At 38.3% G+C, this 15,470-nt stretch overlaps 2 protein-coding genes and 1 further gene across 2 annotated transcripts; all 3 read right to left on the reverse strand.

Annotated features, from left to right (window-relative positions):
- Nucleotides 1–1,947: 1,947 nt before the first annotated feature.
- On the reverse strand, nt 1,948–2,571 carry HER10_EVM0000495.
- Nucleotides 2,572–2,740: 169 nt separating this feature from the next.
- HER10_EVM0000027 (uncharacterized protein) lies at nt 2,741–6,151 on the reverse strand (the record flags this gene model as incomplete). The annotated part of the gene is made up of 3 exons (XM_035469825.1): nt 2,741–3,424; nt 4,157–4,483; nt 5,855–6,151. The coding sequence occupies 3 exons, from the start codon at nt 6,149–6,151 to the stop codon at nt 2,741–2,743; spliced, it is 1,308 nt and encodes a 435-aa protein (XP_035326001.1).
- Nucleotides 6,152–6,764: 613 nt separating this feature from the next.
- HER10_EVM0000543 (Gag protein) lies at nt 6,765–8,396 on the reverse strand. The gene has a single exon (XM_035470319.1). The coding sequence runs from the start codon at nt 8,380–8,382 to the stop codon at nt 6,874–6,876; it is 1,509 nt and encodes a 502-aa protein (XP_035326022.1). The 5' UTR covers nt 8,383–8,396; the 3' UTR covers nt 6,765–6,873.
- Nucleotides 8,397–15,470: the final 7,074 nt, after the last annotated feature.

The raw sequence follows: 15,470 nt of genomic DNA on the forward strand, positions 1-15,470 counted from the left end.
CTAATTTACTTTTTCTTAATTATTTAGGTTTTTAAAATTTAGTTATTTAAAGCTATATTTATAAAAATTCTTTTAAAAAGTAGTACTAATTAGTATTATAGCCTTAAGGTCGAACTTTTATTATAAAAGTAGTATTATAAATTAATAATAGCTTATCTTAGTATTTCGAGTATTAATTATATATATTTAAATAAAAGAATTAGTAATAATAGTTTATAATAGCGATTTTTATTTTAATAAAAGAAATAAGGTAGTAAATATATAATTAATCTGCGCGAGTAGCCCTTTAGGGTCATCCCGCTTTATTAGGGGCTAACTTTACCTTTATAAGTAAGCTAGTCTTATTAGGGTTAATGTCGAGTTTTTATTACGTATATTACTTAATAAACTTTATAATTAATAATAGCTAGCTATAATTACTAATATTAATCGAACTTAAAATACTAATAAATATATTAAACTATATTAATTACTTTTTAAATAACTAAAACTACCCTTTAAATTTATCTTTTATAAATTCTCTAATTTTTTAAAATAACTATTCCTTAGCCTAAGCTTAATTATATAATTTCTTAACTATATTAAAAATCGATTTTTATTTAATATTAATATTAATATTAAAGTTCTTTTTATAAAACTAATACGTTAATAATATAATACCGATTTACTCTTTTTAATTATTATAAGTTTTTTTAAGTTTAGTTATTTGAGGCTATATTTACGGATTCTTTTTTAAAAAGCGGTATTAATTAGTATTATAATCTTAAGATTAAACCTCTTATTATAGAAGTAATATTATAGGTTAATAATAATTTATTTTAATATTTTAATTATTAATTATATATATTTAAGTAGAGGAATTAGTAATAATAGCTTATAATAGTTTTTAATATTAATAAAAGAAATAAAATAACGAATATATAGTATATATATATATAAGTAGGAGTTAGAAACGTATATTAATAAGGTTAGTATTATTATTAATAATAATAATAAAGGTATTTTTAGTATTACTAAATACTATTATAAGCTATTATTATTTAAAAAGCTACGAACTTAGCTAGGTATATAATAAGTTTATAAAGTAATAATATTAAGCGCTTAATATTGCTATTAATTTATAGTTATAAACTTTATAAGAGGAGAATTAAAAGATAGAAGAAAATTATAAAAATAATTTAATAAGATAGTAGGGTATTTATTAATATTATATATTATTATTATATAACTAATATTAAGAACTACCCAAGCGATTAGTAGAGGTAAAATAAAAATATAAATATGCGCAAGTAGGAGTTAGAAATGTATATTAATAGTTAGTATTATTTTTAATAATAATAACGAGGGTATTTTAATACTACTATTATAAGTTACTATTATTTAGAAGGGTAGCGAACTTAGCTAGGTATAAGGGTTTATAATATAACTACGTACTTAATATTACTATTAGTTTATAGCTATAAACTTTATAAAAAAAGTTAAAAAGTAAAAAAATTAAAAAATAGTTTAACGAGATAGTAAGAGTATTTATTTATTGATATTATGTATTAATATTATATAATTAATATTAAGAACTGCCTGAGCGATTTATAAAGGTAGAATAAGTAAATAAATTTATAAAATTAAACTTCTAATTATTTAAAAACCCTAGGAGTTAACGAGTTATAGTGTCACGAAAGGGAACTCGAGGCAGGTCGAAACGCTGCTATATTGACCTAATAGACGTAACTCAACGTGAAGAGGGAAAAAGTAGACCAGTGGGCGGAATCTGGGGCGCTGGGCTTTTGGGCTCAGCGGTCCAGTGGTCACGTGACCCGTAGGGGGTCCGCTCGGTGCCTGAGGCTCGAGCGCACAGGGGCCTAGCGCCCAGTGCCGTGACATCACCCCCCCCTCCCGGCGCGAGAGGCGCTGTCCGCAGCGCTCAATTATCCACCCAAATCCTCCGAATTATCTCTTCGTAAGCCGCTGGAATCCCGCCAAGCGTCCGTCGCCTTCCTCCATCCTGTCGTCGGCCAGCGAGGCCCAATATTTGACCTTCTCGTAGGCGTTGGTGAGGCAGAGGTCGGTGCCGGCGTGGGTTTGGTCCGTCGAGTACCAGACAGTGAAGCTGCCGCGGGCTGAGGCCTGCTTCCAGAGGGTGCGCTGTAGGCCTCGCAGGGCGTCGGTAATCCGGGTATCGTCGTCGACGTCTTTCGCATCGCTATCGTAGATGAGGAGGTGCTGGCCTCGCTGGGCGTCTTTGACCATCATCGCGGCCCAGGCGTGCCAATCCTCCACTATGCCCTTCTGGCCGTCATCTTCCGGATCCTCCTTTCCAACCCAGTTCTCAGACGGGGCGCTGAACAGCGCAATCTTGCAGTTGTTGGTAGTCGAGGCTCGGAGGAAGGTGACGAGGATATCGCGGTCGTCGACGTCGACCAGGTAGTTGCGGTACGAATCGCGGATCTTGCCGTTGGCGAATGATACCTCCTGGTGGTGGACATAGGGGCCTCCGTCGCGCTGGAGGGCTTTGAGGCGGTCGGACATGTCTGACGCTGATGACAGCGGATCGAGGTGGGCCGCGGTGGCCATGGTTGACTGCTGGGATAGAAAAATTCTTTATTAATTCCGGGACCGGTCGAATCGTCAGCGGAATATGTGGTATTATAGAGCGAAAAATCAGCTTCCGAATGGTGGTCTCAAATTCGTTGGCGGTGGCTTTTCTGACGGAGCTATGAGGGAAGGAAGTTTGGTAGGTCCCTCAGTCGTTTGTGTTTACCGACAAATTCATCACAGTGAGGGCTGCCACAGCGTTGTCGTCGGCCTGTGGCAGGGCTGGGCTGTCGCTGGCCGCTGCTTCCATCCACGACGAGAGGTTCCGCGGCGGTCCCGCGGCCGTAGGGTGTTGTTTGTGGAAGGCCTGCAGTGCCGTAGGAGCGTGGCGGAAGCTCTCTGCGTCGTACCACGTCGGGTCATCGTCGTACCCCTTCCAATCGGCCTGATACTGTAGCTTGCCGCGCCATACCCGTGATCGAAGCAGCCGTGAGACCTCGTACTCAGGTTCATCAGTGCCGTAGTGGACCGGCGGCGGGGGGTCCTGGTGCTGTCCGGGTAGGGGGTCCTCTGCGGCCTTCCGTAACTTGCTCGGGTGGAAGACCGGGTGGGCTTTGCTCCCCGCGGGCAGCTCCACGATCCATGTACCGCCCAGGCCGGCACCCGTGATGGGCCACGGGCCAGCCCAGGGCTGCTGCAGCTTATTGGCGTTGTCAGTCTTCCAGTGGGATACGTCCACAAAGACCTTGTCGCCGACCTTCAGGTCGTCGGGCCGTCGGCGGCGGTTGGCGTACTTCCGGTGTCTTGCTTGGGCGACCTCCATGTTACCCCTGGCGATCTCCCAGGCCTCGTGGATGCCCTGGGCCATCCGCTGAGCCTCGGTGCGGTTGAGCTTCTCTCTAGTCGAGTTGAAGCGTCGGGTCCTGGCGGCCCAGTCAAAAGACAGTCGAGGCTGGCGGCCGAATTCGACCTCGAAGGGTGACAGCCCAGTGGTCTCGCTGGGTTGGGCCGCGTGGGCGAAGTCTACCGCAGGCAGCATGTCGCTCCAGTTGTCCTGGTAGTGGTTAACCAGGGGCCGCAGCCGCTGGAGGATGTACTGGTTCAGGATCTCGGTCTGACCGTCTGTCTGCGGGTGGTCTGCTGTTGACAATTGTAGCTTGACGCCGCAGAGCGTACAGAGCTCTCCCCAGAAGTCCGATATGAATTGGGGGCCGCGGTCAGAGGTAATGGTCTCGGGCAGCCCGAAGATTGGCAGCACCCGCTCGTAGAACATTCGGCTCATGTCTCGCGCCGTAGTGGTCTTGTGGCAGGGCACTGAGATTGCTCTTTTGCCCAGCCTATCGACCACTACGTATATCGTATCGTAGCCCTTTTGGTCGGGGGGCACCGTCATAAAATCCATCGAGATGTGCTGCCACGGGTGGTCGGGTATAGGCAGAGGCCTCAGCTCCCCCGGGGGCCTGTCGCGGGGTTTCTGAGAGCGACGGCACGTATGGCAGTTTCTGACGTACTGGTACACATCCGCCGTGAGACCAGGCCAGTGGTACCGTTGCTTAATCATCTTAACCACCTTGTTACGCCCTGGGTGCGCGAGGAGCTTCTGTTCGTGGGCCTCGCGGATCACCATAGTGCGTAAGTTGTCCTCTTCGGGTACGACGAGCTTGCCGCCCATCGTAAGTAATCCGTCGTCTTGGATCTTCCAGCGCTCGCGACCTTCGGCTGCCAGCGTCCGCATTGGTGCCAGCGACGCTGTCGCGGGGTCGCGGTTGAGCCTCAGCACCTTCTCGACCAGTAGGTACCCCTGGAGCTCTTCTTCCGGCGTGAGGGACCCAACGGCGAGCTCGGGCTGCTGCGCCGCGTTTTCCAACAGTGCTCGCAGCTCGGCGGCGATGTCCGGCGACAGCAGCTCTGGCGGCAGCAGGACCTGGGTCCGGTTGGCCTCTTTCAGTGCCTGTTGGGTCCTGATATCCTCGTTCTTCCTCGACAGTGCGTCGGCGAGCACATTTTCCCGCCCTGGGCGATACTGGATCTGAAAGTTGAAGTCGGCCAGGGCGCCAGCCCAGCGGGCCTGTCGCAGGTTAAGTAGGCGCTTCGTCATAAAGAATAGAAGCGGCTGGTGGTCTGTGATAATGTCGAACTTTTGGTGGCAGCTGACGAGCTCAGCGCGCCATTCTTCCAGGCAGACAACTATCGCCAGCATCTCCTTGTCGTGTATAGCGTAGTTGAGTTCTGCGCCGTTCATCGTCTTCGAGCAGAACGCTACTGGGTGCCACAGGCCATCGTCTGCCTGTTGTTGGACCAGGGCGCCGGCGCACACCGAGTCTGACGCGTCAGTCTCTAGGCGTGTGGGCAGCTCAGGCCTGAAGTGGCGGAGTATAGGCGCCGTCGTGAGGGACAACTTCAGCGCTTCGAACGCGCTATCGCAATCGGCGTCGAATCGGAAGGGTACGCCCTTACCGGTCAGCTTTGTCAGTGGTCTGGCTAAGCGTCCGTAGTCCTTTATGAACCTCCTGTAGAAATTACAGAAGCCGAGGAACGACTGGATGCCCTTGAGTGACGTAGGCGGTTTCCAGTTCCGCACGACAGAGACTTTGTCCTCGTCGGGTTGTATGCCATCAGTACTGACCACGAAGCCTAGATACTTCGTGGTAGTGACGCTGAATTCGCATTTCTTGATGTCGGCCTGTAATCCAGCTTTTCGTAGGCGGTCCAGCACCTTCGTGACGTGCTCGTGGTGCTGTAGGGGGTCGTCTGAGAAGATCAGGATGTCGTCCATGTATGCAGTACAGAAATCGTCCAGATACTCCATCAGCACGTCGTTCATGTATCGCTGGTACGTAGCTGGCCCATTACAGAGGCCGAAGGGCAACACTTTGCATTTGTATGCCCCGTAGCGGGTACGGAACGTCGTGAGGTCCTCTGAAGCAGGGTCGAGGCGGATGCGGTGGAAGGCTTGTCTGATGTCGAGTTTAGTGAACACCTTAGCTCGGCTCAGCCGCGTCAGCGTCTCGTCGATCAGAGGCAGAGGGTACCGGTCTTTCTTCGTGATCTCGTTCAGCTTCCTGAAGTCGATACAGAACCGTAGGCTGCCATCGTGCTTTTTAACGAACAGTGTTGGCGATGCAAAGGGGGCATTGCCGGGCTCGATGAATCCCTTGTGGAGGTGCTCCAGAAGGTAGGCTCTGGTTGCCTCCAGCTCGGGCACCGATTGCTTGTAGAGGGGGTGGTATGTAAGCTTTTCTCGGCCTCCCTCCACGAGCTCTATCTTGTGGTCGTAGCTGCGGTGCGGCGCCAGCGTGTCGCTGGCTGCCTTGCTAAATACGTCCGTCCAGGGCCTCAACGCCTCTGGAAGCTTCGTGGCGATGAGGTCTCGGGTCTCTTGGTTATCGCCCTCTAGGGGGTCTTTCTCTCGCTTATCCTCGATTATACGGTCCAGCTCGTACAGTGATATAGAGCCTAGCTCTACATCCTCGCGCTTCAGGTTGATCTCGAACGCTGGGGCGCTGATGAAGGCGATGTCTAGGGTACCATTGTCTTCTTTCTTCCGCCAGGCAGAGGCCCACGCGGGTTTCGTCTTCTTTGTGGGCGTCGACAGCGTACCGGCGAGCGCGCGATTCATCTTCCGGGCATTTTCGGCGTCGTCAGACCGCTGTGTGTGTCGGTCTCGCGAGCCCTGTGGTCGACAGAGTATCTTGGTGGGCCTAGGCACTGTCCGCTTCCTCTGTAGTTGCTCGTCGTACCGTACCATGTCCATCTCGAACATTTCCTGCCGTCGTTCGGCATCGATTTGGTGCTGTACGTCAATGACCTCAGGGGCACATAGGTCTTCTATGTCCCGGACGATAGTAGACGGGGTGTCTTGTGGCGGTAATTCTTCGGGCCACATTAGGCGCCTGCGGCGCACATTCGGGTTAACTCCATGGTACTCGAACCACTTCCGTCCAAGGATTAGGTCGTGGCGCCCTGTGTTGAGTTGGAGTAGGGGTGTCTTTAGAAGGACTCGACGGTCAATGTGTAAGTTAGTGGTCCACACCACACTGGCGTCTTCCAATCGTTCGCCGTTAAATCCGGCAGCAGGGATAGGGCGTAGTAATTTGCTAGATGGGGCTGCGCAGAAATCTCGCAGTAATGGGGTCACGCGGTTGTTCACAAATCCGTACCCATTAGCTCCCGTGTCAAGTAAGGCTTTCAGGCGAATTCCATATCCATTGAATGCTATCACGAGCTCGATCTCAAGAGGTTGCCCTCCTATGAGGTTCTGTAGGTTCACTGAATGAATCGCCAATCTTCCGTCTTCTTCACACTTATCCCCTGGCTGGGAGGTTGCTTGTGCCAGGGGGCCTAGTTTTCCGAGTCTGAGACACGCTGCTCGCTGACAGTAGTGTCCACAGCGGCCACGGCAGCAGCGGGCTTCTTGGGGCAGTCCCGGGAGACATGGCCAGACTCGCCGCAGATGAAGCAGGCACCGCTATCCTTGAGCTTCTGGTACAGGGCCTTGGGGATGGTCTCGCGGTTAGTGGTTCGGCCGCGAGTATGCTGCTTGGCGGTGCTGCTTCCTCCACTTCCGGTGGGGACAGTGCGGGTGGGTGCAGTGTTCTTCTGGACCCTGTCGCTAGCCGCCGGAGGCTGCATGGCGTTGGCGAGCTGGGCGACGTACTCGGTGTACTTCCAGAAAGTAGCGTCCTCATCCAGGTACTTAGAGACAGCCTGGTTTCGGAGGTACATGGGGAGCTTGTCATGGAAGCGGCGCTTCCACTGGGACTCAGGGAGCTTGCTGACGCGGGCGAGCTCAGCGAACACAGAGCGCTTCTGGTGGACATCCTTGAGGGTAATAGTGAGGGTGTCCAGCTTTCGGCCAGCATCATCCACAGCGGTCGGGCTGGTGTAGGCCGACTTCAGCTCGTGCAGCAGCTGGTCGGCAGTCTGGATCTCGTTGGCAGCCAGCATAGGGTGGATAAACTCGGCCGCGCTGCCGCCGATCTTGCTGATGACATACTCCAGGCGGTAGCCGTCAGTGCTGTAGTTCGCATTCTCAAGACGCTTCGTGATGCGCCAGAGCCAGTGGGGGAACTTCAGGCCCTTGTCGTCATCGTCACCCGTGAAGGTAGGGACGTCGGGCATCTTGTTTGATCCGGTAGAGGGCTGGTAGGCCGAGGCCGGGGTGACCTCGCGGCTGCCCTGCACCTCGAGGCGGGCAAGACGCTGCTCGAGCGCGCGGTAGGCCTCGCCGTTACCGCCGTGCTCGCTGTTGTCAATACTGGATACGGAACCGTTCTCCAGCTGCTGAACGCGCTCATCGAGCGCAGCGTTGGCGCGGAGGGCCTTCTCCAGCTGCTTCTTGGTGCTTCGAAGCTCTGCAGTGGCTGTGCTGGAGACCTCAATGTTTTCCTTGGTCATCTCGTAGAGCCGCTCGGTGCTGTTACTCAGCTGGCCGATCATGGAGACCAGCACCTGCTCGAGCTGGTGCTGGGCGATGCGCATCTTCAGCTGGCTCTCGATCCAGGCGTGGAGGGCGACACCGTCGTTCTTCGCGTATAGATCCTGAATGAACTTGAGGTTGGCGGGGTGCTGCTTGGTGTCGCCGAAGAGTCCCTCGTCGCGAATCTGAACGGGGGCAGCGTGCTCATTGGTGATGCGACGGAGGAAATCGAGGCGGTCATTCTGCGCGATGGAGGGCAGAAACTGCTCGACAGGCTGGTCGGCGAGGTCGACTTCGGGGTCGAACACAGGGAGCTCGGCGGTCTCGTCAGCGCCTATCATGCTTTGGCGCTGCTCGTACAGGCGGCGGCCCTGCTGGAAGTCATCGGTACGGAGGGACATCTGTCCTCCCTGGCTCTTGTCTCGGACCATGGCGTCTAGTGGAGGGGGTGTGTGTTTGGGGGGGTGTCGATTGCTCTGCGCGGTTGATCGGTCGGCTGTCGCTCGGCGTCGCGCTTCTTCTCGACAAGGGTGGCTGTTCGCTACAGCGGGTTTTGATAGGTTGAGATATTGTCGTTCCGTCTCCGGAGAAGGATTTGTAGTAGACGTTGAGTAGTGTCACGAAAGGGAACTCGAGGCAGGTCGAAACGCTGCTATATTGACCTAATAGACGTAACTCAACGTGAAGAGGGAAAAAGTAGACCAGTGGGCGGAATCTGGGGCGCTGGGCTTTTGGGCTCAGCGGTCCAGTGGTCACGTGACCCGTAGGGGTCCGCTCGGTGCCTGAGGCTCGAGCGCACAGGGCTAGCGCCCAGTAGTATATTAATAGTATATATTTAAAATAAATAATTTAATAATAATAATAATAATAATAAATAAAAGAAATAGCGTTTTTAACTTTAATAAAAGAAACGAGGTAATTAATAAATATAAGTATAAATTAACGTATACTAAATATTAATAAAGTTAGTATTATTCTTAATAATAATAAGAAGGGTATTTTTAATATTACTATTATAAACTACTATTACTTAGATAGGCTACGAACTTAGCTAAATATATAAATAAGTTTAAAAATAATAATATCCCTTACCTAATATTACTATTAATTTATAATTATAAACTTTATAAAGAAAGAGTTTTTAAAAAAGAAAGTTATAAAAATAGTTTAATAAAATTATAAGAGTATTTATTAATATTATATATTAATACCGTCCCTGAGGTCGGCCCCTTAATAGGGCTATTTTCGCCCTATAGGTAAGCTAATTTATGAGGGTTAATATTAAGTTTTTATTATATATATTACTTAATAAACTTTATAACTAATAATAGCCAGCTATAGCTATTAATATAGTTTAAACTATTATTAATAATATAATATATTAATCGCTTTCCGAATAGCTAAAAACTACTTTCTATTTTCTAGCCTTTTAATAACTCTAAATTTCTTTTTAGTTTCTTTAAACCTCTTATTTTATTATTATAATATTAAAATATTAATTATATTTTAAAATTAATTAAATATTTCGTTAAGGCTATATTATATAAGTTCAGTACTAACGATAATAATAACTATAAAGGTATTTACGTTTTAGATTTTTAAATTAATAATAACTAGCTTATACTCCTCTAAGTAATCCTTTTATAAATCAGGATTATTAAGTATAATATTAATAAAATCGAATTACTAAGTATACTCCCTAAGATATCCTTATAAATTAACGAGTTATTAATATCTTAGTATTTTAAGTATTCTTAAAATAAATAGTTTAATAATAATAACAATAATAAATAGCAAAAGAAGTAGCGTTTTTAACTTTAATAAAAAAAACGAAGTAATAAATATATAATATATAAAAGTTAACGTGAGGGCCGCCTCCGACCTTTGCGGCCGACTATTGCGGCTAACCATTACGGCCGACCTCTGCCGTCGACCTTTCCGGCCGGCGCCGCCGCGTGAGTATGTCGCTCAGCCTGTCGTTAGCAAGCAGCTAAAGAGGGCAGCTTACCCATCCCGAATTAAATAGCGGTTTTCGTATCGAAATCACTATATTACGTTAAGCGCGTACTTAGGGTATATTATGCGTATTATATAGTTAAAAAGTATACCGTATTATATAATTTCCCTTGAAAGCGTGATCCTATTAAGGTCGATCTTTTGTACTTATAAAGCCGGAAAAAAACCACTATATAAAAGTTAACGTATACTAGATATTAATAAAATAGTATTATTCTTAATAATAGTAATAAGGGTATTTCTAATACTACCGTTATAAGCTACTATTACCTAAAGGGTAGTAAACTTAGCTAAATAAATAGCTTATATAGTGGTTTTTTTTTGGCTTTATAAGTATAAAAGATTGACCTTAATAGGATTATGCTTTAAGAAATTATATAATACATATTAATTATATAATATATATAATATGCCCTAAGTACGTACTAATATAATATAGTGATTTTAATACGAAAACTGCTATTTAATTTAGGATAAATAAGCTACCCTTTTATTACGTAATAGCGCTAGTTAAAAAGGTTAATAGTAAAGGTTAGCTATAATAATTAGTTATAATAGTTAGTTATAAAGGTTAAAAATAGCTTTTTAATAAGGAAGTTACTTACCCTTAACTATAGAGGTTCTAAACTTTAATAATAACGTAGAGGTTTTTAGAAAAAGGGCTAAAAGGGCTAATATTTACTACTCTTTAAAGCTTATAAAGATTCTTTTTATCCTTATTATTTCTAATATTACTTAAAATTACTTTTTATTTAAACTAAACAAATTTACTAAATAAACTTACTAAACAAACTTATTAATATATAAACTACTACCTAAATAACTAATTAAATTACTAATTAAGAGGTTAGCTAGTTAAAATATTACCTCAATGAGAACCTATTTTAAAAATACCTATTAATAAGTCTACCCCTCTCGGGCTAGGCGCCTACTTCGGCTAGCTCGATACTATAGCTATTATAGCTAATATAAGTATACCTAAGAACTAATAAAGTACTTTTTAGTAATATAGAATTTAGCTAAGTAATATTATAAGTACTATAAATAACTAAGTTAATATAAATACTAAGATTTAATATATTAATATTAGCTTAGTTATAATAGTTATAATAAGCGGGCTAGAAGAGTATAGGGTTAGGGTAATAAGCTAGTACTAACCTTAAATAGTTCTTATAAGCCCCCCCGGGTAATAATAATACTTATATAAAAAAAGAGATCGTACTAGACCTAGCTACTTATGCGGGCTAGTACTAGGAGGTCCTATACGTATTAAAGTAGGTAAAGCTCGCCCTATAGACGGCTAGAAGTAGTAGAAAGTTAGGAGCTATTAATAAAAGGGAGATAATAGTCGAGTTAGTTAACTACTATTTTAGTTAATAATTAAGTACGGAGCACAATATACCTAGTTTTCCTTAATACGTAATATATAGTACGGCCCTAGTAGACTGCTCTATTAGGGAAATAAGTAGTTTATAAAATAGTAATATCGCTTAATATTATTATTAGTAGACTGCTCTATTAGGGAAATAAGTAGTTTATAAAATAGTAATATCGCGCTTAATATTATTATTAATCCGTAATTATAAACTTTATAAGAGGAAAGTTTAAAAAGTAGAAGAAAATTATTAAAAATAGTCTAATGAGATAGTAAGAGTATCTATTAATATTATATATTAATACTATATAACTAATATTAAGAATTACCTGAGTAGTTAGTAAAGGTAAAAATAAAACAAATATTAATACTACATAACTAATATTAAGAACTGCCTAAGTAATAAGTAAAAGTAATATATAAAAATAAATAACTTTTAAAATAAATAGCTAGTAGTACGGCTAGATATAAGTACTTTTTAATAAAAACTCTATATATATTATAGGGTACTATTATACTTTTAACTTAATATAATATATATTATTATAGCTAGCTAGTCGTAATAAGTATATTAATAAAAGTTAAGGCTACGATAACTAAGTAAATAGTATTATAATCGTAAATAGCTTTTAAAAACTATATTTATAAATTATAAAATAAATAAGGCTTTAATAATTAATTATATTCTTATTAAAAGGTTCTTAATAAAAATAACTAAAAACGGTTATAAAATTTAATATTAAGTTAATTATTAAAAAGTTATAAAAGTTTATTTTTAAACTTAGTTTAAGTTTATATTATATATAAATCTCGTTTTTAAATATATTTTTATAATATTTATTACGGTACTAGGCACTAGGTTTCTATACGCCCGGGCCTCAGGCACCAAGGGACCCCTACGGTTACGTAACCACTAGACCGCTAAACCTAAAAACCTAGCGCCCTAGATTCTACTTATTAGTTTATTTTTTCTTTTTATATTAAGTTATATTTATTAGGTTAATATAATAGCGTTTTAACCTACCTCGAGTTCCTTTTATAATATTATTTAATATTTATTATAAATCCTTTTTAGAAATAGAACAATAATATTTTAATTTATTAAACTTATTATAATAAATAATTACTTATTAAAAAGAAGTATAATACTAAATAATAATTAATTAATTAATTACGTAATTAATACCCCTAAATACGTATATACCCCTCTATTAAATATTATAATCCGAGAATATACCCCTCTATTAAATATTATAATCCGAGATAAGAGCTAGAGAAGATAAATATCCTTTTATATTAATAATTTTTAATAAAACTATTATTTATATAAGTAATATTAGAATATAATAAGTACTAATAAAATTATTAAGCTCTTTATATTTAACCTAAAATTATACTAACTAACTTATTAAATAGTTTTTATTCTTTATTATATAAAATAATTATTTTAATTTCTTTTATTATATTATTAATAAATACAACCCTTATTTAAATTTATAATAAAGGACTTTTTAATAATATTAAGTAGTACTTTATTAATTTTAAGTTTATTTAAGACTTATATTTTAAAAATAATAATATTACTTTTTATATTTAAATTAAAAGCTAGCTAAAAATACGTATTACTTAGTACTAATTTAAGTAAGTACTAGTCTTTATAATTAGCTAACTAAGTAATAATACTAAATAATTTTATAAAATAATTAAAAAAATATTAAGTTTTTAATATAATTATTATAAAGTTTTAAAATACTAAAAGTAGTTAAAAAGGCCTTTATATTAATATTACGCTTAATAAGCGTATTTAATAATTAAAAACGGCTCTATATTTAGTATTAATAATAATAAGTATAATAATAATAACGAGGCTTATTACGTACTAAGTAGTATTTTACTTACTTCGAGGTATAGAGTAGTTACGAAATACCTTAGTTTTAATTTATTAACCCTTTATTAAATTAAATAAAATACTTAACATCCTTATTTTTATTAATAATAATAATAATAATAAGGGCTTAAAGTTTTTACTAGCTCTAGCGTATTATAAAGCGTTTTAAAATATAAATTATAATATTAATAATTATTATTTAGAATATATTATTAATAAGATTAATAATAGTATAGCTAAGTTTATTTATTTTATATTAATTATTAATAAAATTTAGATTACTAATTAGCTATTATATAAGCTAAAATTAGCTTATATTAGTCTAATTACTATAAATAATATTAGTTAAAAGTTAGATATTTTTATTAGTATATTTAAAAATATTTATTAAAAACGCTTTATATTTACTAAACTTACTTATATTAATAAACTCCTAAGTTTTAATAAAGCGCTATTTTTATAATAAACTCCTATATATTTTTAAAATTAGGTTATTTTTAAATATTTAAATAAGAATACTATTTTTAGAAATATATTAAGTACCTTATTTAGCTTATTAATATTATATAGCCCTAGTAACTAGTAATAGATTTTAAAAAGTATTATACTTATTTATATTATTACCTTTATTAAAAATAGAAAGGTAGTATTATTAAGTAGTATATTCGTAATTAAATTATTAACTACAAAACTATTTTAAAGCCCTATTTTAAAAGCTTAAGGATAGTAGTACTTATTTTATTTATAATAAGTTTAGTTATATTTTTAAAGATTACTTTAAAAAGCCCGCTATTACTATAATTATTATAAATATTATTATTAATAAGTAGTATATTTTAAACTTAGAAAACTAAGCCCCTTAATATAAATAACCTCTTAACTAGGATAAGTATAAAAAATAAAAGATTAGTAATTTATTTAGTAAACTTATAGAACTTTATAAAAGGTAACTTTTAAAATCGAGTTTATAATAATATTTAATAAATATAGAATTTATTTAAAAGCTTTATTTAATATAAGAGCTAATAAGTATAGATTTATAAATAATTACGTAACTTTATTATTATAAGATTTTTATATAGCCTTATTTAATAAATTATTATACCCTATCCTTATTATTAAATTTAATAATAAGTAATTAAAAGATATTAGCGTAGTATAGATTATTAACTTATATATTAACTATTAAGTTTTTAAAAATACCCTTATTTTAATTTAATATAAGGTATTATAATTTAATTTTTAAATAGAAGTAGTTTAAGTATTATAAAATTAATTTAAATATACGTTATAAGCGCTTAATATAGTTTAAGGATTTATTATTATAAAATACCCTTTATTATTATTAGGGATATAGAGGACTTATATACCCTAAGGTTATTAATATATAATATTAAATTAATACTAAATAATAGTAAGAAATATTTAAAATAGATATAATATAATATAATAAATTATAAAAGAAGTGGATAATACTTAGGCTTATTAAAATATTTTATTAACTATAAGGCTTATAAAATTAATATATATAGTAGTTTAACCCTTTAGGTCGGCCCGCTTATTGGGCTATCTTCGCCCTATGGGCAAGCTAGTTTCGAGGGTTAATATTGAGTTTTATTACGTATATTACTTAACAAACTTTATAATTAATAATAACCGGCCGTAGCTTAACTATTACTAATAACGTAATATATTAATCGCTTTCTAAATAGCTAAAATTACTTTCTATTTTCTATTTTTTTAATAACTCTAGATTTCTTTTTAATCTCTCTAAGCTTTTTATTTTACTGTTACGAGCTTAGGGTATTAATTATACTCTAGAGTTAACTAAATATTTTAGGGCTATATTAATATTATATAAATTAAGTACTAATAATAATAATACTTATATCGATATACTTATTTTAGATCTTTAAGTTAATAATTTTTAATCCGTATTCTTTAAAATAACCTTACTATAGTTCGGGTTTTTAATATAATACTTATAAAATCGAACTTCTAGCTATTAAGAAAGCCCTAGGGTCGATAAGTCTTAGTATATTAATAATATATATTTAAAGTAAACAATTCGATAGTAATAATAATAAATAATAATAAAAGTAGCGTTTTTAACTTTAATAAAGGAAACGAAATAATAAATATATAGTATAGGTATAAGTTAATATATATTAGATATTAATAAGGTCGGTATTCTTAATAATAATAACGAGGATATTTTAATACTACCGTTATAAGTTATT

The sequence above is a fragment of the Colletotrichum scovillei genome (genome assembly GCF_011075155.1).
Source record: "Colletotrichum scovillei strain TJNH1 chromosome Unknown Contig00012, whole genome shotgun sequence".
In the NCBI taxonomy this organism is placed as follows: Eukaryota; Fungi; Ascomycota; class Sordariomycetes; order Glomerellales; family Glomerellaceae; genus Colletotrichum; species Colletotrichum scovillei.

What these genes read in the sequence shown, in the direction of transcription:
- HER10_EVM0000543 (XM_035470319.1), bottom strand. Translation starts at nt 8,382, where the DNA reads ATGGTCCGAGACAAGAGCCAGGGAGGACAGATGTCCCTCCGTACCGAT.